Raw genomic sequence first — 27,721 nt, forward strand, 5'->3', positions numbered from 1 at the left:
CCACCATGGTATGATCGTTTTTTTTTTCATTTTTTTATGTAGTTTTATTTGTTTTCGAGTTTTATTTTATTATATTATATTGAACCTGGAGTTTTGTATCACATTCATATTAACACTGCATTCTGCATTTTTTTCAGATATAAAAAAAAAACACGCACGCGACGCGGCAGCGTCGCTGATGCGTCCGCGTCACTAGTGCGTTGAGGAGAAAAGAATTGAACAGAGAGTCACGCGAAAGCGTGGCTGGAGGCACGCCTTTAGCATCATTTGACCCCACGCGACCGCGTCGCTGACGCGTCCGCGTCAGGTGGGAACTTGGGCCTCCCACGAGGCCGCGTCACCCACGCGGCCGCGGGACCTGAAAATCGACGTCAAAAGGGTGCATGCCCAAAAGATGAGCTGGAGTGATGCTGGACTGGCACTAGACGCACAGACCTTTCCACGCGGACGCGTGACCGGCGCGACCGCGTCATATCCTCATAATGGCCACTCACGCGATCGCATGCCCCACGCGATCGCGTTACCCTGGATTTTGGCAATACTAAGTTTTGAACAGAGAGTTGTGCGACCGCGAGGCTGCACTCGCGCCACTAGCACAAATCGAGTCACGCAATCGCGTGCCCCACGCGTCCGCGTCACCCAACCTTATCGCACACCACGCGACCGCGTCACCCACGCGACCGCGTCGCCAGCGTCACACAACCTATCCAGATTAGTGTCAATTTTCTTATCTTTTCTTTTCTAATCCTAATTTCTTCCTCCTCTCTCCTTTCTCACTTTCTTTTTCTTCTTCTCATCCTTTTTCCCTTTCATTCTATTTTATTTAATTTATTTGCATACTTTCATTCATTACATTATTTTCATTGGTGTTAGAAATTTATTTGGGTCATTATTTTTATATATTTTTAGATTATTAAAATGGTTTGACAATTATATATTACTTTTTAAAGGGTTGCTTGCATGTTCAATTTAATACATTCAATAACTTATTTACCATGCACGCTATGTATTTGTGAAAAAGTCTGTATGGCATTGAACACTATTTTAAATTATTCTACTATTAATGCCTGTTGTTTTTCACAAAACCCCTTTCATGTTTTATTGATTAAATATAATTGTTATTACAAACATGTTGATAGTTTGAAAGACTTGGTAATCTAATTTGGACATTGAATGCTTGATCTATGCTACTCATGCCTTTGCCAGCATGCCAATAAACACCTTGCATTCACTTGTCATCATATGCACTAGCTATTTTCCATTGATGACTTTTCACATGTACTCATGAGCGTGTGTTAACGTCATTCTTCTTTATTGTGCATTGATTACCACCTTTCCCGCTCTCTTCCTTGCTCTAACCCTTATCTTTAAAAGTCACTTTCTTTTTTCCTTTTCAGGATGGCCACCAAAAAGGGTAAAGAGAAAGCTACTCCCAAACTACCGGCAAGAAAAGGAACAAAAAGAGCCCCAGCTGAGGAACCACAACCCCCGTCCACTTGCAAATCTCAGCATGCACCGAAGACGGTGCAATCTTTAAGTGTGGGGAGGTCGATACCGATCTCCGTGGGTTAGTACCTTCCTATCTCAAACACCAATGTTTTATTTTTTCTTGTTAGTTGTTGCATTTGCATATTTAATTGCATGTTTATTTGATTTTATGCATTTAGTTACTACTTGGTTAAAGTAATATTTTCTTTTTCAAGAAATTTTATAGCATTTCACTAATTTAAAAATTTTTTTGTGTTAAATTTGTTTGAAGTTGTAATTGGAACACGATTTTTGAGCCAAAGAACACACAACCTGTGAGATTTTGAGCTTATTTATATGGTTACATTATTTAACCATAAATATTTTATTCCTGTGTGTTTCCTTCTCTATGATTGTAATCTATATTTTGTTCCAATCTATATGTCCATTATTTAGTGTATTTACATGCTTGCATATGATTGAGGCCATTGTTTGATTTTAGCTCACTTATCCCAAATAAGCATACCCTTTAAATCACCATTGTCAGCCACTTTGAGCCTTTTTAATCCCATTTGTTCTGTATTTTACCACATCACTAGCCTTAAAGCAGAAAAATAATTAAATATCCCAATTGAATCTTTGGTTAGATTAAGATAGGGATTGTGTAACAATTAAGTGTGGGGAAACTGTGGGAACATGGGTTAATAAGGGAATGTATCATGTTTCTAATTTATTTGAATATTGGGAATTTGGGAACCTACTCATAAAAAACCAAAATAGAAAAATAATGGAGAATCCATGTGCATTGATAAGTTATGTTTGCTTTTATGATTCAAAAAAAAAGAGAAAAAGAAAAAAAATATATATAATATAAATAAATAAGGGGACAAAATTACCCCAATATTAAGTTTAATAAAAGATCAATGCACATGTGATAAAAAAAAATTAAAGAAAAATTGGTACATGAGTATGGAAATTATACAAAAGTGGGAATTATGGGTAGCTAGGCATGAATTTAAAAGTATATAGAGTATATGTATATTAGGTGAGAGCTTAGGTTAATTAAAGATTCATATTATAGTTCACTTGGCCATACATATATCCTTACCTTTACCTCAGCCCCATTACAACCTTGAAAAGACCTCATGATGTTTGCATTGGTACATTAAATATTTGTTGATTGGTTAGATGAAGAACAAGGTTTAGAAAGCATGATTAGAGAAGAGTAGAGTGATTGACCCTAGACACTTGAGAGATTAGAGTGATATATACTACCAGCGAGGGTTCAATGCTTGATTCTATGTTCCCTGCTTTCATGAGCTATCTTCTTACAAGTTTACTTGTCTTTATTTTATATGATTTGAATTAGTGGAATTTGAATTATTTTTGTCTTGGAGAACTTATTTACTTTTAACCAAGTAGGTAGAAACATTTTTGCATGTAGTTGCATTCATATAGATAGGTTGCATTGCATACATCCTACCATTCCTCTTCATCTTTATAGTTTCTCTTGAGCTTAGCATGAGGACATGCTAGTATTTAAGTGTGGGGAGGTTGATAAACCACTATTTTATGGTTTATCTTGTGCTTAATTGAGTGGATTTTATCAACTCTTTACCCACTTATTCATACTATTTGCATGGTTTTACATTTGCCTTCCTAATTATGTGCTTTGATTGAAAACATGCTTCTTTGGCCTTATGTTCCCTATGTTTAATCCTCTCTTATTACCATTAGATGCCTTGATATGTGTGTTGAGTGATTTCAGAGATTACAGGGCAGGAATGACTCAGAGGATGGAAAGGAAGCATGCAAAAGTGGAAGGAATACAAGAAGTTGGGGAAATTGCTAAGCTGTCCAGCCTGACCTCTTCGCACTCAAACGGCTATAACTTTAGCTACAGAGGTCCAAACGACGCGGTTTCAGTTGCATTGGAAAGCTAACATCTGAGGCTTTGATTTGATATATAATATGCCATAGTTTCCCTGATTCTAGGTGACGCGACCGCGTGCTCCATGCGGCCGCATCGCAATGACAAAAAACCAGCGTGGCAGATTTCGCAACCAGCGATTTCTAGGCTGTTTCTGACCCAGTTTTCGGCCCAGAAAGCACAGATTGAAAGCTATAAAGTGGGAGAATGCATCCATTCAAAAAAGAAGGCTTTCATATTCACAATTTTAGGAGTAGATGTAGTTTTTAGAGAGAGAGGTTCTCTCCTCTCTCTTAGGATTAGGATTTAGGACTTCTCTTAGTTTTAGGAGTGACTCTCAATCCCAGGTTCTTTATTTTTATTTATTTTTCCAATTTAATTCATGAACTCTTCCATGTTACATATAATTTTCTTAATTAATATTAATTGAGGTATTTCAGTTATTATTGCTTTCTTTTATTTACATGATTATTGCTTCCCATCTGAAGGCATTTTTATTCTAGTAGATTTACTTTTTCCCTTTTGGTTTTGGTTAAGAAATCAGTAACTCAGGAGTTATCCAACTCAACAGCATAATTGATAATTGTTATCTTGCCAATTGAGTTGAACTTCAATAATCCCAATCTTTTCTTAGGAAATAAATAGGATTCGAAGATCAAACCAATTTGTCCCTTGACTTTCCTTTGCTTTAGTAAAGGTCAACTAAGTGGAATTAAGATTCAACTTTCATTATTATTGATAAGGATAACTAAGTCTGGACTTCCAATTTCTCATACCTTGCCAAAAGTTTATTTTACATTTATTTATTTATTTTATTTGTCATTTAAATATATCTGTGCTCATTGCCCAAGCTCCAAAACCCCCAATTTACATAACTCATAACCAATAATAAGAACATACTTCCCTGCAATTCCTTGAGAAGACGACCCGAGGTTTGAATACTCGGTTATCAATTTCAAAGGGGTTTGTTACTTGTGACAACCAAAACGTTTGCATGAAAGGACTTTTGAAGGTTTAGAAACTATACTTGCAACGAGAATTTATCCGCAAAGTTCTAGACCACGCAAAAGTTCTCTCATCACGGACAAATAAAGGACGAGGTCCTCTCCGACTAGAGGTCGGGTTAGTATTGGTGGTTGGCTCAAGAACCTTTTGAACTCCTGGAACGCTCCTTCGCATTCTGGAGTCCATTCGAACTGGCATCCCTTTCTTAATAAAGAAAACAGTGGAAGGGCTTTTAGTGCCGATCCTGCCAAAAATCTGGAGAGGGCTACAAGTCGGCCATTCAGTTGCTGAACCTCTCTTAAGCAAGTCGAGCTCTTCATTTCCAAGATAGCTTTACACTTATCGGGATTTGCTTCAATCCCTCTCTGTGTTAGCATAAATCCTAGGAATTTTCCGGCCTCCACCGCGAAGGTACACTTTGCGGGATTTAGCCTCATCCCGTGTAACCTTATGGTGTCGAATACTTGCGAGAGGTCTGCCAAGAGGTCGGCTTCTTCCTTGGTTTTTACTAGCATGTCGTCTACATAGACTTCCATTAAGCTCCCAAGGTGGGAAGGAAACACCTTGTTCATCAGCCTTTGGTATGTGGCCCCTGCATTTTTTAATCCAAATGGCATGACCACGTAGCAAAAATTTGCTCTGGGCGTGATGAATGATGTTTTCTCATGGTCTGGCTCATACATTGGGATTTGGTTATATCCCGAGTAGGCATCCATGAACGACAAGTATTGATATCTCGAGCTAGAATCTACTAGGGTATCAAGACTCGGGAGTGGATAAGGGTCTTTGGGACATGCCTTATTTAAGTCGGTGTAGTCAACACACATCCTCCATTTGCCGTTTTGCTTCTTGACTAGCACTACATTTGCTAGCCATGTTGGATATTTAACTTCTCTAATGAAGCCGGCTTCTAGGAGTGCCTGTACCTGCTCTTCCACCACTAGGGCTCGTTCCGGGCTGAGCTTGCGCCTTTTCTGTTGTACAGGTCGGGATCCCGGATGTACTGAGAGCTTGTGGGACATGAGCTCAGGGTCTATCCCGGGCATGTCGGAAGCTTTCCAGGCGAAGAGGTCAGAATTGTCTCTTAGGAGCTTAGTCAACCCTTGCTTCAGGGTTTCCCCTAGGTTGGCTCCTATGTTAGTATTCTTCCCTTCCTCTTCGTCGACCTGTATTTCTTCAGTTTTTCCTCCTGGCTGTGGTCGTAGCTCTTCTTTGGCCCTTGCACCACCGAGCTCTATGGTGTGAACCTCTTTGCCTTTTTTCCTCAGGTTCAGGCTTTCATTGTAGCACTTTCTTACCAACTTCTGGTCTCCTCGCACTGTTGCTATTCCCGCAGGTGTCGGAAATTTCATGCAGAGATGGGGGTAGACACCGCCGCTCCGAGTCGATTCAGGGTAGTTCTGCCGATTAGGGCATTATATGCTGACCCCACATCGATAACTATAAAGTCTATGCTCAGAGTTTTGGACTTTTTCCCCTTTCCAAAGGTAGTGTGGAGGGGTAGAAATCCCAGTGGTTTTATTGGCGTGTCGCCTAGCCCGTACAAGGTGTCGGGGTAGGCTCTTAACTCTTTTTCATCCAGCCCCAGTTTGTCAAACGCGGGCTTGAAAAGGATGTCCGCCGAGCTTCCTTGATCTACTAGGGTTCTGTGGAGATGGGCATTAGCTAGGATTATAGTTATTACCACTGGATCATCATGTCCAGGGATTACTCCTTGCCCATCCTCCTTTGTGAATGAGATGGTAGGAAGGTCGGGTGACTCACTTCCGACCTGGTAGACTCGGTTGAGGTGTCTTTTGCGAGAGGACTTGGTGAGTCCCCCTCCCGCGAACCTGCCTAAGATCATATGTATATGTCTCTCCGGAGTCTGCGGTGGTGGGTTTCTTCTATCCGCATCGTCTCGCTTTCTCTTCCCATGATTGTCCGACCTTTCTATGAGATATCTGTCAAGTCGGCCTTCTCTGGCCAGCTTTTCTATCACATTTTTAAGGTCGTAACAGTCATTTGTTGAGTGACCATATATTTTATGGTACTCAAAGTAGTCGCTGCGACTCCCCCCTATTTTATTTTTAATGGGCCTGGGAGGTGGCAGCCTTTCAGTATTACAAATTTCTCTGTATACGTCCACTATAGAAACCTTTAGAGGAGTATAAGAGTGATATTTCCTGGGTCTGTCGGGACCGAGGTCTTCTTTCTTCTTGGGCTCCCTCTCCCTCTCTTTTATCGAGGGAAGGTGCCCAGGTTGCTAACTCGACTCTCTCAGTCTGGCATTTTCCTCCATGTTGATGTACTTTTCAGCTCGTTCCTGTACATCACTTAAGGAGGTGGGGTGTCTTTTTGATATAGACTGTGAGAAGGGACCTTCTCTAAGTCCATTCACTAACCCCATGATGACAGCTTCGGTGGGCAGGTCCTGAATCTCTAAACATGCTTTATTGAACCTTTCCATATAGTCCCGCAAAGGTTCTCCGACCTCCTGCTTTATTCCCAGGTGGCTCGGTGCATGTTTTACTTTATCCTTTTGGATGGAGAACCTCATCAAGAATTTTCAAGAATTTTGAAATTGCTTAGGTGATGCTTCGGATCAGTGGTTCCGTCATAGAGGTTCATATTAGGGCTTTTGAAGTTTCTTGGAACTTTTGCCCTCATGATGTCCTCACTGAACGGATCTTCTCCTCCCAGGGGCGACTCTTCTCGGTCGCCACGGGAGTTCCGACTTTTCAGAGAAGATTCTATTCTTAAGAGTTTTTCCTCTAACTCTTTTCGTCGATCCATCTCCCCTCTTAGGTGCTTTTCTGTCTCCCTTTGTCGCTCCCGCTCCTGTTCCAGCTGTTCCAAGCGACTTTGGTGGACATGGACTAGCCCCATTAGTTCATTTGCGTGGGGTGGTCCATCCTTTTTTGATTCACGCCCCTCCGAGGAATTTGTCTTCGGATTTTTAAATCCGGAGGTTCCTTCCCTGTGTTGGTCGTTGGTTTCCTGGTGGAGGGTCAGGTCTGCGTCGTTGTTTCCGGTATCCAGATTCTCTTGTTCAGAATCCGACGCCACATGACCATCTTCAGGGGATACATCTGCCATTACTGGCTGATCTCACGGGTCTCCGGCAACGGCGCCAATGTTACGATGGGGTAACCGGAGATTATTGGACTAGACTCGCTGGGTTGGCCCAATCGTCCATGGAGGGAAGCCTTCGGGCAGATTCGCGTCTTCAGGGCCTCCGTCCGACTTGTGAATACGAGTGAATGGGGGGTGGTACCTGTAAAGACACTCCGATGCCTAAGTCAGCAAGGGGGTAAGCAGGTCTAGAGAGTATTGGGACTTCTGAGATACCTGAGAAGTGTCAGTGTATTTATAGTGGTGAACCCATAACCACCGTTGGTGTAGTTCCGTTATTTATGGTGGATAACCGTCCCTTTATCTTAGGGAGGTTGAGATATGGCTCCAGGAAGTGGGTAGAGAGATTTTAGAGGTAGTTACTCATTTAAATGGGTGTTTATCTGCCAGCTAATCTTCGTCCCGACTTCTTTAGAGCAAGTCGTGGTAGGGACCGACTTCGTAGGGCGAAGGTCGGTGTAGGGCGAGGCTCAATCCTTTGGATTGGGCCTTTCGTTTAGACCTGGGCCTTATCATTGGGCCAGGGTATGAACAGAAGGCAACATTTATATTGGGTTAATACAATGTCCCCAAAAAAAAAAAGAAATATGAGGTTAATACAATATATATATTTTTTAATATATACCCAAAATATAAAAGAAAATATATTTAATACAATATATTCAAGTTTTGTTTATACAGTAATTAAAATTTATTTTGCTTAAAAAAATAAAATTTAATTTGTTTCTTTTCACAACTTTGAGGATAAAGTTGGAGTTAAATCCCATTTTAGTCTATAAGATTGGCGAGTTGCACTGATTTGGTCCCTGATTTTTCAATTGCCACAATTTGGTCCTCCAGATTAAAAAAAGTGCACCAATGTAATCCTTCGGGTATCTTCTGTCGCCAAAACTTAATATCGTTAGTGGCGTAGTTCAAGCCTTGTCACGCTAGACATATTAAAACGACGTGGTATGCGTTTTGACGCTAAAGAAGGCACTAAATAACGTCGTTTGAGGGTTTGAACAATACTAAAACGTTATATTCTTCCCTTTTAATATTGTTCAAACTCTGAAATAACATCATTTAGTGCTCTTTTAGCGACAAAACGTATACAATGTTGTTTTAATATGTCTAACATGGTAAGATTTGAGCTATCTCATTAACGGTATTGATGAGTGACTATATTGGTGCACTTTTTTAAATCTGGAGAACCAAATTATAGCAATTGAAAAATCAGGGAGTAAATCAGTACAACTCATCAATCTCAAGGATCAAAGTGGGACTTAACTCGATAAATAGTTGTCTTGAAAGAGAATATAATGTCACGACTATAATTAAGTTCGAAAAAAATAAAAATTATAATACTAAAAATAGTAAAAATAGAGATAAATATTGATATAATGAATATAATTGGAACGAACTCAATTATCGGAGATGCAATTAGATAACAGTTATTACTAAAAGTAGCATATAAAAATATTATAATACTAAATTAGTATAAATATGAATTTTTTTTCTATTCCTAATTTTTAATTATAATAAATTTATTACATAAAAATAAAAAGTTAACATTTCATTAACATGATATTTGAGTAATGTTAACTAAGTTGATTTAACATGAAAAAAAATTATTCTCATCACTTTCATTCACCTACTCACTCAAATTTTATGGTTCAATTTAGTGGTCTTAATTCACAAAAAAAAAAAAACTTGTACCTATAATATTTCTCGCATTTTAATTTATACTTTTCTTACAACACTTTGAATGACAAAACATATGATATCCAACAAGAATCTAATTTTATTAAAACTAGAATACCTACTTTTTCGAAGCTTACTTAGAATCAGGGTGATTTGGATTTAAACGTGAGATCCAGACACCTTTAGGTGAAAGATCTGACGTCTTCTCCTATAGGAATGAAGTCGTCGAATTCCTTGTGAGGAGATAGGGGTGGTATTTGTAAGGGACTTTGATGTTTAAGTTAGCAGCAAGGATTTTAGGCAAGTTTTTTAGTAGATTGAAATTCGAATGGTATTTATAAGTATAGAGGTGGAGTTAACAACTGCCTTTTGAGTAGTTCCATCTTTGGAGGTGAGTTCGTTACTCTTTTTTGATAAAGAGGTTGTTGAAATCTCCTTTTTAAATGAATAGAAGAGATGGTACAAAAACACAACTAGTGATTACGTAAAGAAATTTACTACTTTTGTACTTCAAATCTCTAACTTAACTTTAGATGATGAATTGTCTCTTTTATTGACAAGTTTCACTTTTAGAAAAAGCAAGAATTAGAGAAATTTAATTTTGATACATACACTATTATTTTTTTTTCCAAAGACATTACTATTATTGCAATCATAAATAGATTCTGATTACAGTACCCAAGTGCAAAACGAAAATAAAAAAGGGGGCTCCCAAAAATATCCATAATACAATTATCTAAAAGGGACTTCAGGTAAAAGGTAAAGTGAACACGATCTTTCCCCTTTTGCTTCATCTTCGACGGCCATAAGCTCCATGTCTTTCAAATTCCTCAACCAAATTCAACGCTTGAGTTAAAACTTCCTCACATTCTTATCTTCTATCCTAAAAAACTAGTAAATTTCTTGCCAACCAAATTTTCTGTAGGAGGTAGCTAGCTTTTGCCATGTGATTCCTCATTTTTCCTATCTACTGTAGGTATTCAATCATTTTTTTCCACCATTACCATTGTTGAAGGCTCGAGTCTCTCAGTATCGCACTCGCCATTGAAGAAGCATCCCAGATACTCTGTACTTCCGGACAAAACACCATGGTGTGGAGATGGGTTTATGGTGCCAACAAGCATCTTGGGCATATGTTGCTGACCTGTGCTATTCGGGTGTGGAGATTCGCCTTTACTGTCAGACCCTCATGTACAAACTTCCAGATGAACGCCTTAATTTTTTATTGACTTCTCAAATCCCAAATGCTCCTCCATACCTTCTTTTCTCTAAATCTCTCATTTAGTTCTTCAATTGGTGGATGAACAAATTTGTAAGCTATTTCATAACCTGTGTTAACTGTGTAGTCACCTGAGTTATGGTTATTTCATATTACTGAGTTTTCTCCCTGTTCAATTTTCATTTGACAGATTTGTTGTGCAATATTTATACTAAAGTTTTCTTGAATTAATTCGGTATTTCAATTGCCTAAAGAATCAATGAGTAGCCAGATATAAGTTAAATTCTTCTTACTGCATTCCTCTACATCCTATCTGAATGGAGGTAAATTCTCGAGCCATGGATTATCTTTGATTTTTACCATGCTTTCCCTTGTGATCTTCCATTTTGTTCCCTATTCCATGACCTTCCTCCCTTCCAGAAAGCTTTGCTAGGCCTAAGACAGTCTCATACTAAATTTAGCTTGTAGAAAATAGGTTAGTCTAAAATAGTAAAAATCTGTTTTTAAATATCTTCTAAAATAGAGTGTTAGGTCTAGTCAACAATCACCATCCCTTTTTTGCTAACATTGCTAAGTTGAAGGCCTTAAGATCTTTGAAACCCATTCCTCCATGTTCCTTTGTTTCTTTGCTCACTCTATCTCTATCCCTACCAAAACTGCATCATCATTCTGTGTAGGTCATCTAGCAGCGTTTCGGGCAATCTAAAGCAGCTTAACGTATATATAAATATTGTTGTTCCTACTACTTTGATCAATACTTCTCTACCACTTGTTGACAATAATGAGCGTTTCCAACCCTATAGATTCTTAGAAACTTTATCTTTCAAAAAAGCAAATATCTGAGTTTTGAATATATTGATAGTGGAAGGGAGTCCTAAGTATCTGTCATGTGCTCCTATATTAGGGACTCTTAGTAATGCAGCCAACTCTTCTTTAATAGTCTGAGGGGTGTTTCTACTTAAAAGGCAGCCGAATTACTCAAGTTAACTATTTGCGTGCTTATAGAGCTATATTGTTGCAGGATATTGAGCAGATTACCACAGCTCTGGGGATTTGCCTTACAAAATAATAGAGAGTCGTCAGCAAATAAGAGATGATTAATAATAGGACACCTATTGTTCAGCCGAAACTCCTAAAATAGGTTATTCTATTCTCCTTTGTGGAGCAAAAAGGATAGGCCTTCCGCACATATAAGACAAAAATAAGGGAAAAGGGGATCTCCTTGATGGAACCCTCTACTAGGTTTGAAAAAACCCGTAAGAACATTATCCACAATAACAGAATAAGAAACTATAGTGGCACACTCCATAACTCACTCTATCCACCTCTGACAAAATCCAAGCTTCTCCATCATAAACCACACAAACCTCTATTCCACCTTGTCATAGGCCTTGTTCATGTCTAGTTTCAAGGCCATATCTGTTCCTCCATAAGTTTTAGTCTTCAGAAAATGCATGCATTCATAGGCCACCAATATGTTATCACTTATTAGCCTTCTCCAGATAAAAGTGCTTTGGTTATCACTTATGATTCTGTTCATGAGGGGCTATAACCTGTGCATTAGGATTTTTGATATCACCTTGTAAAATACTGTGCTAAGGCTAATAGGTCGAATTTGATTCATAACTATGCATTCGAAAGTTTTGGGATTATGCATATCTCCGTATGGTTAAAGCTCTTTAGAATGCATTCACCTCCAAAAAAACTCTTAACAGCCCAATAGACATCTTCCTTAATGACTCCCTAATAGAACTAAAAAAATTTTGCTGTAAATCCATCGTCCCCAGGTGTAGCTCCTAGGTTAATGGAAAAACATTTTTTTTTAATTTACTCTTCTCCATTGGTTTTATAAGGTTCCGGTTAAGATCAGAAGATACTTTCCTTCTAATGTCCTCTAGCATCAATGCTGGGTCTTGAGAGTTGCTGGTAGTAAATAAGTCTTCAAAAAATTTTTGTGCCCGACCACCGATTTCCTCTGGTGTTGTACACCAATTTCCATTCTCATCTTCAAACTTTCAAATTTTATTCCTCCTATTCATGGCTTAATTATTTGAGTGAAAGAATCTTGTATTTTGATCTCTCCATTTTGGCCAATTTATTCTTGATTTTTCTTTTCAGAATCTTTCTTCCATCATGCTAGCATTGCTGAGTTCTTCTTCCGACTGCATAATTTCAATTTTATCTGCCTCTGCTGGTTTTCCTTTAAGCTCTGCTAGTTTATCTTCAAATCTTGCCATATGTCTCCTTGAGTTTCCAGCCCTTAACTGCCACTTCACTATTTCAAATATGCAAATTTTTAACTTTTGAAATAGTTGAAACATAGATGAGCCATTGATGCTGAGCTTCCACACTTCTGGAACAATGTTATCCACTTTCTCTTTCCCACATCACCTCTCTTGAAATCTGAATCGCTTTTTTGTTTTTGAGTTGCTGAATTAGTTTTCAGAAGAATTGGTTTATGATCTGAGCCGATATCTTTCAAATGTTCTTTGGTAGCCAAAGGATACTCCTTCCGTAATTCTAGAGAAAGAAAGGCTCTATCAATTCTCTCTCTAATTACTCTCTTCCCATAATTCCTATTACACTAAGTGAACTTCTCTCCAACGTAACCTATATCCACCAGCCTTCTTCGATTGATAAAATTATGAAAATTCTGCATCGATTCGACTGACCTATCTCTTCCTCCCTCCTTCTCATGTCTTGCCATAATTGCATTAAAATCTCCTACAACCAAATATCGATCACCCATATGTCCAATCTCCTCTAGTAAGTCTATGTATTGCGTCATACGAGTATTATCATTGCTGTAGAGGTGCACTCCCAACATTTTCCAATTGATTGTCCTTTCTGGATCCTCAATGGTGAAGTGTATGAAGAACTCAGCACTTTGCTTGACTTCCAACCGCATTCCTTCCTTCCAAAATAGTGCTAATCCTCCTGCATTGTCATTTGGATTAACACAAAAGGTTTTCGGATAGCCACAACTCCTTACTTGTCTCTCAACAAACGAGATTTTGTGTTTTGTCTCGCTTAAAAATACCACATCGAGAGAATGGTAACTCTTAATCCCTTTGATGTTGTGAACTACCAGGAGTTTTTTCCAAACTCTGGCAATTTCACCTGAGCATCTTCATAAATTTTGGGGTTCCTCTTGCGGGATGACATCCAAAAGCCCTTCAGCATTACTCTCCATTGACAATTGTTTTCCTTCTACATTTATCTCCTCCCCCCTCTGCCTTGTGCTTATTTTAGTTCTAATAATTTGATGGTCCCATTTGTTTCCGCCTTCCTTGCTAGGTGTTTTATTTTTTGTTTTTTACTACTCCTTATAAATTCCTTCTTTTTATTACCGATATGAAAATTTTTTAGCTTCCCCAATTCCAACCTTCTTTCATCTCCTCTATTGTCTCTTACTTTTGGATTATTAATTGTAAGGTTTAATAAGTTTTTGTCATAATGGGTTGGGTTATTTGATGATAATAGGTGTGTGTTATGAATGTGTTTGTCAAATATGAGTGTAATTGCATGTTGTTGGCTAGGGTTTTAGGTTGATGTGGACATGAATGTGTTAAGTTTATGTGATGATGTATATTGCTGGCTGTTTGTAGCTGTTATGGTTGGGATGCGTGTGTGTTTGTTTAAGGTGGTTGAATTTATGTGTTGTGGATTTAGGTCTATTCTATGATGGAAATTTGAAATGCAAGTTGTTTCAGTAAATGAGAGTTGAGAGAAACTCTTTATTAAGCTTATAGATGTGGGTTTCTGGTTGGTTTCTTGGAATCCCGCTTCTTTTTTCTGTTGGTTAGGAATTGAATTTTCTCTTTGATCATCTACTCTCCATTCTAACTGGTCTGACTTCATCTCCTTGCTCCACTTCTCCTCCACCTCTAGATTAATCGCTGAAACTTCCTAGTAAAAAGAACAATTTCTGGTTTCATGCCCTATATGCCCACAAAAACTGCAGCAAACCCCTAACTTCTTATACTTATGCCTAATCTCAAACACTGATTTATCAGGACTGGAAATCTTAATTGTTTGTCTCAGTGTTTTAATCACGTCCAAATTAACCCTTACCTTCATTATCTTATCTTCCATGCCTATTATCATAAAAGCATCAACTTCTAGTACCTCACCAGTCACTGTCTTATTCTCCTTGCTGCTGTTTTTGTTTTACTAAACTCAGGCATTCTCCACAATTGAATCCAAATTGGTATTTGGGAGTAGTCTTCATCTTCTATCTTCATGGGAGGGTTCTACCGCTTAAGATGTATCATATTTGCTTAAACAGCCAGGGTGATCCTCTTTCCACTCTGATCACATCTGTTTCCTTTCATGCATCTTCACCCTTAGCCCCCTGGGTGGTTTCAGATAGCGCTAAATGCTCTCTCCATGGTGCCTTCACTGAAATCCCTATCTACCATTAACCGTCCTACAAGACTTTTAGTGCAACCTTCAATCCCTTCTTTTACATCTTTCGCTTCAAGAACCACAATCTCTTCCTCTTCTTCTCCAAGAAAATCCAAATTTTGTGTAGCACTAACATTACTAGTAGCCATGTATGATCTCTGGGTGCGTTTGATTGCAAAGGTCAAGACCAAGTCTCACAATATGTTAAGAGATGAAAAATTAAGATTTTTACACTAAACCCTAACAGAGCACAACTCACCCTAATAGGCACATATTCTTAAGAGAACATTACATATACTATTAGTTTAAAAGTTTTTTACATGTATATTAAATTATATATTACTATTTAAAAAAATAACTATTTTTTCACTCTATATGTTTAACAATTCAAAGAACATGGATAATATATTATTGAATGACTTTATAAAATATTTTATATTATTTATGCCTAAAAAAACTAAAATCTAATTATAATAATATGCATAATTAGCTAATGCATAAAAGGCATGCCAAAAACCCATGGTTATGAAAATCGGACCGAATCAATCAGTCGGACTGGTTTAACCAAAAATCGGAGGCAATTACGATTCAGTTTAGTAAATAAAACCGTTAAATGAAAAAATCGCTCGGCCGGTTAAACTGCACCAATACCCGGCTAGTTTTTTAAATTCCGACGTCGTTTTGTTATTTTAAAAAAAAAAATTGAAACATAGGTTTGGTCGAACTCTTCTCCCTTATCATTCTCAGTTCAATAATGCTAGGGAACCAAGATCATATCAGCCAAAAACCAGCCAAATGTCTCTGGACTGGAACCCGAAAGCCCAAATCAATTCAGCACCATCCCAAAATTGACACAGGATAAACTAGAATCACCCTCCCCAAAAACCCTACATTTGCTTTCACCGTTTTACCACACAGAAGTTTGAAAATCATCTACACCCGCGCCACGCCTCCGGAACATCGCGCAACCCTCTTCCCTCTCTTCTTCGGACGCTGCGACGCCGTTCCTAGCCTCTCCGCCCATCGCGCCTCTGCACACGGTACCAAAGCGACGCGACTCTAATTACCTAGCATTTACCCTAGTTTTTCAAAATTCTCCGTTTCACCCCACTGCCTCTTACGACCAGAGCTTATCACCTCCCACCTCAATCCCGTCGGCAAGCATCCCCAACGGTGGCATATCCCCCACCCAGCGTATCTCCCAACGGTGGCGCATCACTCTCCCGACCTCGCACCCAGCGTCTTCAACAACCACTGTTTGCACCGTGTAGTCCGCGGAGCTCCACATCAGCACCATCGGATGCGAGTCTGACCCTATTCGAACTTGCTGTTGCGGGTTCGTCTTCACTGTTGGCTCGGTCGAAGCTCCGCATCGTGCACCATTCAACGCCTCCGCGTGAAGGTCAGCAGGACCCGTCTCCTCCAGTTCCGTCGCTTGCTGCTGCTCTACAACCTCCTCAGGCAACTGTAACAGGTAAATGGATGGGTATGGTTTCGTTTGACAGTAAATGTTACTAATCTGTGCTAGGATTCAGGAACTGCGGTGGTAATCAATTTGATTTAATTTTGCTAATTTGCTATATGCTGTTGAATTGCTGTAATTAGAAATCGAATGTTGTTGAAATTATGATTGGATGTTGCAATTATTAGAGATTGGATGTTGCTTTTATCTGGGTTGGATATTGTAATTGTAATTGTTAGAGATTAGATGTTTCTGATCTGTTCTAGGGTTTAGATACTAGGAATGGTGTTCATATGAGATGTTCTTTGATTTTGTTAAATTACTGGACGTTTTTGTTAAATAATTTTAGATATTTGAGTGTATGATTTGAAATTAATTTTTCATGTTACTGATTCTGTGTGTCATGCTGGATTTCTGTTGTATTCAGTAGCTGATGTTCTTCCTTATGGTTTGGGAGTTTTGGAAAAAAAAGTTAGTTATAACTTGGTTTGAATGTGGCCATTTAACATTGTAGCATCAAAAAGTAATTTTTTGGACAGATTTGTTGGAATTTTAACTTGATCTATTGGTAGCTATGAGATGATTATCTAGTTGGACAACTGTATGGTTCTTTTATCTGAGATTGGATTTTTTTTTTTAATTATAGATTGGATGGTTCTTTTGTTAAACAAATGAATGTTTCTTTTTATACTAAATTGATTATTCTTTGAAATGAATCATCATTTAAGGTGGAAATTAACTTTGAAGTAATTCAACGCATGTTGTACTTATTGATTCAATTGTTGTGACTTATGAGCATTTTTATAGTTAATATATAATAGCCATAGATGGCTATTATTTGTTGCATACACCTTGACCGTAATTGCTTTGTTTTGCTTTCACTTTCCAGGGGGATCGTGAAGAGCCGAGCACAATGTCCCAAAATCTACGTCCGATGTTTTTTTTTTTTTTGTTAAACAAATGAATGTTTCTTTTTATACTAAATGGATGATTCTTTGAAATGAATCATCATTTAAGATGAAAATTAACTTTGAAGTAATTGAACACATGTTGTACTTATTGATTCAATTGTGACTTATGAGCATTTTTATAGTTAATATATAATAGACATAGATGGATATTCATTTGTTGCATACAGCTTGACGTAAATAAATTAATAAATACTATGTATATGGATATGCATGCCATATTCTCATTATTCTGACATGTTGCATGTCCAACCATGTCTCAGTTATCTAGTCCCAAATAGAGTGTTTTTCTTTAATTCACAAGGTGAGAAGTTCTTGAAAGTATGGAATTTTTCTTATGTTTTCTTCTGATTGTATTTTCATTGAGTTTAAGAGGAAAGATGAAGAATAAAGAAAACTCTTTTATTTAGATACTAGAAGCCAAGTATAGCATCAAGAAATCATTTCTTTTTTCTTCTGATTTCAGTTAATCTTTTGGTTTTTATTTTCTTGATTTGGATGATAATTTCAAAACTAAGAAGGACTTTCTGGCTAAGAAATTTAAGATGTTCAAACAATAAATACAAAATTATAATATTATTTGGGTGGAGGTTGCAAAATTAAGAAGGACTTTCTTAGTAAATGTTACTTCTGTCAAGCATCAAGATTTTCTTTTTTCATACTAAATAGATGTTATTTTAATAGAAGCCATGTGAATGAAAAATAAAAAAAGCTTATCCCACATAAATAACTATAAAATTGTTATCATGCTAAGATGTAATGAAATGAATCATAATATTCATTCAACTTATCCATACAATTTACAATGTTGTAGATATAGGAATTCATTATGACCAAAAGTAATACAAGAAGAATCATCCATTTAGTATAAAAAAAAAACATCTATTTGTTTAACAAAAGAAACATGTGACGTCATGTGATGTAAATTTTTGCATAAACATTCAAGTTGCCTACAAGAAGAAAGATACTAAATAGAACCAAAATAAAATACATCCAATTCTTAAAATATTATAAAAATTCACAACTATAACTCAAGAAAAATCTCAAAATATATCAAAAGTGTCTCAAAAGGTAACATTATCACATTTGTTTAACTGGGCTGTGTTTGGAAATGAGTTGAAGTGGTATTGGACAGAACCATAATAAGGGAATATCAACTACAAAGATGCTGATGAAATGTTAGACTTATGCCTCAAGAATAAGATAAAAACCCGCGGCCACTGCATCTTTTGGGAAGTAGAAGGCACAGTTCAGCAGTGGATCAAATCACTGAACAAAGACGATTTGATGAAAGCGGTCCAAAATTAGTTAAGCAGCCTCTTGAATTTAACAATGAAATGCTGCATGGTTCATTTTATCAAGACAAGCTTGGTAGAGACATAAGAGCAAACATGTTCAAGACAGCACACCAATTAGCAAACATGTTCAAGATCAACACCAGGGAAATACATTCAACAGATTCTTGATTTGCAACACCAAAGTGCACCAGTTGGTGGAATTGGAATTCAAGGACACATAGATAGTCCTGTGGGTTCTATTGTTTGTTCTGCACTTAAAAAATTAGGGACTCTTGGTTTACCAACATGGTTCACTGAGCTTGATGTTTCTTCAAGAAATGAGTATGTTAAAGCTGATGATTTGGAAGTTATGATGAGAAAAGCCATGGCACACCCTTCAGTAGATGGCATAATGCTTTGGGGATTCTAGAAATTGTTTATGAGCAGGGAGAATTCCCATTTGGTGAATGCAGAAGGTGATGTTAATGAAGAAATAAAAAGGTTACTTTGTCTTAAACAAGAGTGGTTGTCTCATAGCCATTGCGTTGATGATCAAGGACTATTCAGCTTTAGACGCTTCAGAGGAACATACAATCTGCAAATCGTGAGGGGGAGGGCTGCGGCGGTGGTAGCGGTGGTGCGAATCACGACGAGAACGGTGGTGTGGTGGTGACAAATCGCGACGAGGAGGCTGTGGTGGTTGGCGGCGCTGCGAATCGCGACAAAAACGGGTCTGCGGTGGTGACGGCTGCGAATCGCGAGGGAGGCGCTGCGGTGTTTGACGGCGGTGTAAATCACGAGGGAAGATGGCACTCCCGAGGGACGACGATGGCGAGAGTAGTTCCAGTGGGGCGGGACACCATCGCAGAGCGTTATCGCGATGTGGGAGAGAAGAATACAGGATTATGGGGGTTGTTTTACAAAACCTAATTTTTCAAACAAATCATTAATGTCAATTATTTAAATTATAATTTAATAAAAGAAATTAATTATAATTAATTGAGTTGTTTAATTTTTGACTGATCATCTCTTGGTTCCATATACTTTTCCTTCTTAGTTTCTCAAAACTGAAGAACACCTCCCTCAAAGGAAACGCCAGCCTCATCTACCGCCACCATCGCTGCGGTTCTTCTCACTGCCGCCACCCACTACCGTACTCAAGATCTTCGTCTGTTCGTCGTGCTCCAACCCCTCTCCTCATTCGCCAGTATCCAGCTTCTTCATCGTGCTCGTCAAGTCGTTGTGCTCCAACCCCGTATACTGTTCAGTCGCACTTTGCCCGCCGTCCCTCGTCGTCTATCGAGTCGTCCATCATGCTTGTCCCTCGTAGCCTCAAACCCATCATCGTTCGTCTCATCATTCTCAAAGCCTCCAACCCCTCCCTAGATTCGCCAATCATCAGCGTCCACGGGCCCTATTCTACCACTCTTCACCCGTGGTCCGTCGTTGTGGTCATCGCCAGGTCACCATCGTCGTGGTCATCGCTAGGTTGCCGTCATCTGTCGCACTCAACTGCTCTTCCTCAAACTTTGCTCACTGCCTCACTTAGCAAAGGTAATAGTTGCTCTGCTCAGTGCTCAAATTCATTTTTGGTTGATTAGCTTTGTTTTGTCACTGTTTGATGATGACTCTATTTATTACTGTTCAAACTCCATTATGTATCACTCAATTAAATGGTCATTTGTTGTTAAAGAGTCTGTACATGTAACTGGAAGAGTTAAGGTTGAAAAGTGTAGAAATAAAAGTGAAAAGAACCTGATCAAAGCTTAATTAATAAAAAAAATCAAAATTAGTTAAATATGTTAGTTCTCAATAGGTGTTAAATTTCTGATTTTAGAAATTAATGTTTACCCATCTTAATCAGTGTATATAAAAGGTGTGAGTGTAAAGTGTGAGGATATATCTAAAAATCTATTTTTATCTTGTATAATTTTATTATTTATTATTGAATAATTGTAGTTTATTCTCTCTTTCTGTTTTTTCTCTGCTACGAGCCTACTACTTCTTTTTCCTGTATTTTTTATTGGATGTGTAACCATTTTAATTTTTTCTCAGAGAGAACATTATAAAAATTATATTTGTCTACTAATATTAATTTTAATTGTAATTTATTGGCATTTGTTTTATATACTGTGTTAATTAAATGTATTTATATATAATAATTAGCATTTGTTATAAATTTATTTATTAATTAGTTGTTTATTTATTATTTTATTATAAAATAATTATTTTAATTATATTATGATTAAATTAGTTAAATTAATAAACTAATAATTAAAATGGTTAAATAATTGATCTGTTTTTTAAAATTTTGCAAAAACCTCATCATTTTCAAGATTGTCTTTTGGTATTTGATTAAGGATGTCATCAGCTACCTAATGAGGTTTTGGCTTATTCCAAGATTCTTCACTCTTGGACGCCAAATCGATATATGCCTAGGTATATATTACCTATTTGTATACAAATTTAATTTTGGTACATTCACAATATAAAATATTTTATATAATTATATAATTATAATAATTTTTTAATAATAATTTACATAATTAATATAAAAATAATTATTTTTATTAATATAATATTATGTAATTATATATATATATATTAATTAGATTGACAATATATTAAAATTAAATTCTTTATATATTACTATTGTTGTTAGATATCCGACAGAGAAACCTGCAACTACGTTTAATTTCATTATCTTGAATCTTTGGAGGTAATTGTATTTGGTATACATCTATATATACACTGCACGTGGACAAATCCCAAGGGTGACAACTATCGGTTCATGTTTCTTAGCTGAGTACATAAGAATAATTAATTAATTATTCGTGTTATATTCAAATTATTCTTCTCACAACATGATTTAACAAACAAAACAAAATAAAATTTGCACATTCATTTTGTTTCATGTATTGATCATACTATTTTTATTATTAAATAAAATACGAATACATTTTATTTTATAATTAAAAAGTTTAATTTTAATGCATAAAATTAATCATTTTTAGTTTTTTACTAATATGACAATATAAAATTAACTATCTGTATAAAATCTTTTCATATATAAAAATAAAGTTTTTTTAAAAATTATTAGTTTAATACACGAAATTAGATAAATCTCATCAATTCAAAAAAATATACTTAGATTACCCCTATAAGTAATTTTGTGGATATTGTTTTGAATTAAACTAATAATATGAATTGGGCTAATGAATACAAAAGTCAGCATTAACGAAAGCTCATTCAATTGAGAATTAAAGATAGTCACCAAAAATTGAGAATTAAAGATAAGGAAGTTGTAACAATAGATTTAAAAAAATTGAGAATGATACCCTAGGCAAATTGTATTTTATTTGATTTTTTTAATAGGAGTAGTTAGTTAATTAGATTAATTTTGTAGATTAGTCATAAGAGAGAGATAGCATGTGAAAGTGGAAGTGAAGCTGACTCATGCAAAACAAAAAAGGAGGCAAGGCAACTAACTACTCAAGTAAAGTGCACAAGTCAAGGTGTCCTAATCCCAAAGAAACCCTAATTGAAAGCCCTATGATTATTGTTATTGATTTTCACTTGTACTTGACTACTTGTAAAAAATAACCCGTCACATGCACATCACAATAAGGCATTGTTTGGAAAGCCGCGTGCAATCGCTCATATCACCAGTGTCAAATAATCACACACCCCAAACGCATCCGCGAATAAAGCAGATTCTTTTTTCACTTATCGAGGCCCCCACATCCATTGAATTATTATCAGATATTTTTATTTTTAAAATAGTTCTCTAGTTTAGTTATGATGAATTAATATTTTAGAAATTTAAAAATTTTAGTATTTTTTATTCTTATAAAAAATAAGTTATTAAATAAGTTATATATATATATATATATATATATTACATATATTTTATATGAATAATTGTTTGTTTTTTATATACATATATCATAATTATTTTTATATTTAACACCTAATAAAGTACTAATTAAATTATCGATAAATTATAGCTCAAATAATATAATCTCTCTATATTCATCTAAGAGGTTGTGGGGTTTGAGTCACTCTAATTTTGGTAAAAAAAAAGTACTAATTAAATCTATTTTAACATCATTAATGCCATTGTAATATATAGAGTTTGTTTAGATGCTATTTTTAAAAAAGATCTTTTTTCTAATGATATATTTTTTAAAGATCTTTTATAAAAGTAAAAGTAATTTTATGTTTGGATATTTCATGTAAAAAGATCTTTTTATCTATCAATTATGTTTGGGTAAAATAAGATAAAAGTATTTTTTTGTTCATTTATAATGTAAAAAATATCTTTTTCTAAAAAAATATTTTTTAAAAAAAAGATGTAAATTATAACTTCTCAAAAAGATATTTTTTATTTTTCTAATACTTTTATTTTTACTATTAAAAATTTTCCAAATATAATAAAAAATAAAAAAATATTTTTTATTGAAAAAATATCTTATTTTATTGATTTAATCGCGCAAACACATAATGCTATAATGTTAGATAATTACTTACTTTTAAGATTATTTTATTTATTCTTGTGAATGGCAATTTTAAAATCAAAGATTTAATTAATTTTTCGTATAGAGAAGCGTTAAAGATTAATATTTTTTATTAATTTTAATTAATATTTTATTTTTATACTATTAAAATTTAAAATTTAAAATTTAGTTTTTAATATTTAAATTTAATTAAATATTAATAAAAAATTATAAACTTTTACATGAAGTATTATTCTTTTATACAATAAAGTATTTAACAATAATGTATTGACATTCGACAATGCAAAAGTATAATTTATATTGTGAATTAATTAAAGTAAATGACTAATATGACAATTTTTATTTAAATTAAATAACAGGATTTCAAGCCTTTAAATACTCACAAAAATTTGTATCATGATCGAGTCTCGTCCAGTACCAACTTTCGGTAAAGAAAAAACGTAACTTTATTGACTTGGAGTGTTATATGGCAATGATGAAAAATACCCAAATTTAAATTTAAATAAATAAATAAATGCAAAGAGCGTGTGGGTTAACCCACCAATCCACCATTATATAATAGAGAACAAAACAAGTAATAGGGTGAAAGGTAAACAAAACAAACTAAAGTGTGTGCGGTTCGTGCAAACTACTCATCACAAAACGCTTCAGTGACCATAGACATGGCGGCAGAAGAGAGCATAGTTGACTCCACCGATTTTCCCGTCAAGAGGCCAAGGGAGAACGAAGAGAATGGCTCAGCTTCCACCCTCACCGTCGACGCCGCCGCCGCAAAGGACCCGAACGGAATCTCTGCCGTTATCCCTGGCTGGTTCTCCGAAATCAGCCCAATGTGGCCCGGTTCGGTTTTTTTATACCATCACCCTCCGTATTTCAAAGATGGAAACTTTTCGTTGTTTCTGGTCACCCCATAACTGAAATTTTTAAACTTGCTTTCTTTTTTATTTTTATTTTTTAAATATATTTAACATCTTGTGGTGTTTGTGGTTCTGTGAAGGAACACGGGTTTTGATTGTTTGGTATATCATTTATTTACTATCAGTTGGCAGGTTTTGTTTTTTGAAATTGACGTTTTGATTGTTTAATTGTTTTCTGTCTCAAATTTTTAAAATCTCATCTCAGCATGATTTTTAGTTTGCAGGGGTGTTTACTACTACATGACTTTTTCTCTCTTGGTTCTGTTGTGTTCTAGAATTTTTTTAACCCTTTATCATGGATTTTAAGGATTCTGTAACTAAGAGTTGATGATTGGTGTAGTAACTAGTATTTTTTCTGTTAATAATAATAATTAATAAATAATAAAAAACATGGAGTGTGATTGGTTACTTTAGAACATTTGGAAGTTCTGCTTTCATCTGTTGCATATTTTCATGACTATACATATGGATTCATTGGAGACTTAAAGATCTATGCAGACTCTGGTTTTTTTTACATATGAGAGTTAACTTGAATGCTTGTATGATGTCAACAATTTATTTATATATATCTATTCCTGTTTGTATAATCCACTTTGAGGTTTTTACTATGTATATGATGAGATGAAGCATGTAAATGAGCTACTTAAATGATAGAGGAGTTGGTTTGTTAACTGAATGGATTATGCATAAAAGTGCATTTCAGATCTGTGTATTCCATTTTGAGGCACTTAATCATTGTCTTAAATGATTCAGCCTTCCTTTTTTTTTTGGCTATATTTTCAACTCACTTTATATTCTATTATGTTGGACTCGCTTCAAGGGCCATCGCCTTTGCTATGGTATATGAAGTTATTTTGGTAGAATAATGGTCTGTTATCATTAACAGAACTACAGAAGTGGATTTTCAATCTCTTTGCAAGGGAATAAATATATTTGTCTACATCTTATGCCTTTAATTTTTCACAAAACCAAAACGGGATATTATCCTTAGAGTAACTTGCACATTGTTATCAAATGCTTCGGTAAGTTTACAATGTTTGCACCAGTCTTTAGTAATAAGACTCAGGAAGTCGAATTCGGCCGTGTTTTTGCAGGGGAGGCTCACTCGTTGAAGGTGGAAAAGATTTTGTTTCAAGAGAAGTCTGACTACCAGAATGTCATGGTCTTCCAGGTACATATACATCAAGTAAAAAAGTTTCATTTTTTCCCCTATTCATGGTCCTAGTTTTATTTAACTTGTATGTGGGTGATATCTTTTTGCAGTCTTCGACATATGGCAAGGTTCTTGTTCTAGATGGAGTCATTCAGCTGACAGAAAGGGATGAATGTGCTTATCAAGAGATGATCACTCATCTTCCTCTTTGCTCGATTCCAGATCCAAAAAAGGTCTTTTGATAATTTGAATCTCACCTCGAATTTCGTACATGTCTATTATGCCTTATTTGTTGCCAAATATGTGTGATAACAAAATCTATTGTGATTTATATATATAAGGTGACTTCTGGTGGACGTTTCGTTTATAATTGCAAGAAAATTTATTTGTGGTTTATTCTCCTTTTTCTGACCCGAGACCTAAGAGATTTGATTGTTTTCCTTTCTGTAACTTATGAAATTTAACTGTTCTTTCCTTCTTATAATCACCTTAATTTTCAATTAGGTTTTGGTTATTGGGGGAGGTGATGGTGGAGTCCTGCGGGAAGTAGCACGCCATTCTTCTGTAGAAAAGATAGACATCTGTGAGATAGACAAGATGGTTGTCGATGTAAGTCTTGGCATTATGACACTTGCTTCCTCGCTCTAATCGGTGCTATATATATATTTCACTCGGCCTAAAAGCTACAACACTTTGATATTTAAAGACCTCTCTAGTATAGCAATACATGTTCAATATTAAAACTGAAATCGTTATACTTTTGCAGGTCTCCAAACAATTTTTCCCTGATGTAGCTATAGGTTATGAGGACCCACGTGTAACACTTCATGTTGGCGATGGTATGATCAGCTACATCTTTTCGGTAGAAAAAAATGTTCACTAGCTGTTATAGGACTACTTTTCTCATGATATTTTCTCTGAATGTTCTAGGTGTTGCATTTTTGAAGGCAGTCCCAGAAGGAACCTATGACGCAATTATAGTGGATTCGTCTGATCCTATTGGTAGGATATACATGTAATGCCTTAGAGTTTTTCTGGCCTTGTACATACGTAATTTGCTTCGTAAAACTGAGATTATTTTGTATATCCTTGAAGGTCCTGCCCAAGAGCTTTTTGAGAAACCTTTTTTCGAGTCGATTGCAAGGGCTCTTCGTCCAGGAGGTGTCGTGTGTACTCAAGCAGAAAGTATTTGGCTCCACATGCATATCATCGAGGACATCGTTGCAAATTGTCGCCAGATATTTAAAGGTTCTGTCAACTATGCTTGGACCACAGTTCCTACATACCCGAGGTACTCATTAAATCTACTTTCTATTTTCAAATTTGCTTTCTGCAAAAGATTCATGTATGTTCTTCTTCTGGTTATAATACTGTGACATTTTAATGTACTTTGTGGTTTAGTTATGATGTAGAACTCGAGAAGTGATGATTAATTCGTATTTCTTCCATTGCAGTGGGATGATTGGTTTCATGCTTTGCTCAACTGAGGGGCCTGCTGTAGATTTCAAGCATCCGGTGAATCGCATAGATGAGAATGATCAGAACTCGGCGAAGCCACTGAAATTTTACAACTCTGAGGTAATGCTTCTTCTCCTTCATCATGCCGTTGTTCTCTTAGGTAGCGTTTGTTTTAAGGTACTAAGACGGAGATTGGGAGACTGGAAGACTGAGACTCAATATTATGTTTGTTGGCTTAGAGACTGGTACTAAAATTTCAGTATTTCAGTCCCTCAAAAAAGTTAAGACACAGGAGACTGAAATTTTTGAGAACGAAGATTGAAATTTTAATAACATTTTATACCTAAAATACCCCTATTTTAATTAATTAATTCTAACTTTACTCTTTGTGCAAATTAAATTAGAACTTCATTTTTATTTCAATCTCTATTTCCCACTTTACACTAAACACAATACTAAGACTTATTTTAGTCTGTCTCTCAGCCTCTGTCTCTCAGTTTCTGTTTCTCTTTCAAAAGCTACCTTATTATTGTTTCTGACTTGTTGACTATTTTCTAACGTGTTCTTTTGTTGTTCCAGCTTCATACAGCTGCGTTCTGTTTGCCATCTTTTGCTAAGAGGGCCATTGGTTCCAAAGCAAACTGAGGGAATTCGCCGGAGATTCGACTTAGCACGTGTCGTTGACCTTGAAATCCGGCCCGGCATTCGTCCTTGGTAAACTAGTCCATTATCTATCTATCAAGGAACTGCGGAATAAGTTTAGAACTTCAAGTCGACATTGAAGAGAGTAACTTTTATTTCTTGAAATGAGTAAGATGATGGATTCAGTTGTTAGTAGCTTTACCCGTTAATCATTATAGATAATGCGCAACCTTGAGAGACCTTAAGAGTACTTTTTTTCTTTAATTTGTAATGCAATATGGTTGTTTTTTAATTTTTACTAATTTGCTTAAAATTGAAACGTGTTCTTAATTTATTTATTTTGTCCTTCATGCATTTGGCGTACATCCACTTCTTTTAGAGTAATATTTCAAATCGATTTCTGAAAAATTTAGTTGGAAAATTTAATTTTCATTTAATTTTAATCAACTAAATCAGTCTTAATTTTTTGTTTTGTTAGACATTAATTTTTATGACAACTTTT

The 27,721-nt window shown here is 35.9% G+C and overlaps 1 protein-coding gene across 1 annotated transcript; it reads left to right on the top strand.

Annotated features, from left to right (window-relative positions):
* The first annotated feature begins 23,543 nt into the window (after positions 1-23,543).
* Positions 23,544-27,532, top strand: LOC107643373 (spermidine synthase). The gene is made up of 9 exons (XM_016346997.3): positions 23,544-23,889; positions 25,061-25,137; positions 25,230-25,352; positions 25,624-25,728; positions 25,886-25,958; positions 26,050-26,121; positions 26,215-26,410; positions 26,574-26,697; positions 27,157-27,532. The coding sequence occupies exons 1-9, from the start codon at positions 23,712-23,714 to the stop codon at positions 27,220-27,222; spliced, it is 1,014 nt and encodes a 337-aa protein (XP_016202483.1). The 5' UTR covers positions 23,544-23,711; the 3' UTR covers positions 27,223-27,532.
* Positions 27,533-27,721: the final 189 nt, after the last annotated feature.

This window comes from Arachis ipaensis, chromosome B5 (assembly GCF_059453495.1).
Source record: "Arachis ipaensis isolate K30076 ecotype BB chromosome B5, ASM5945349v1, whole genome shotgun sequence".
NCBI lineage: Eukaryota > Viridiplantae > Streptophyta > Magnoliopsida > Fabales > Fabaceae > Arachis > Arachis ipaensis.

Coding starts and splice junctions, on each gene's coding strand:
- LOC107643373 (XM_016346997.3), top strand. CDS start 23,712: ATGGCGGCAGAAGAGAGCATAGTTGACTCCACCGATTTTCCCGTCAAG. Junction 23,890..25,060: donor AATCAGCCCAATGTGGCCCG/GTTCGGTTTTTT, acceptor GTGTTTTTGCAG/GGGAGGCTCACTCGTTGAAG. Junction 26,122..26,214: donor GGATTCGTCTGATCCTATTG/GTAGGATATACA, acceptor ATATCCTTGAAG/GTCCTGCCCAAGAGCTTTTT.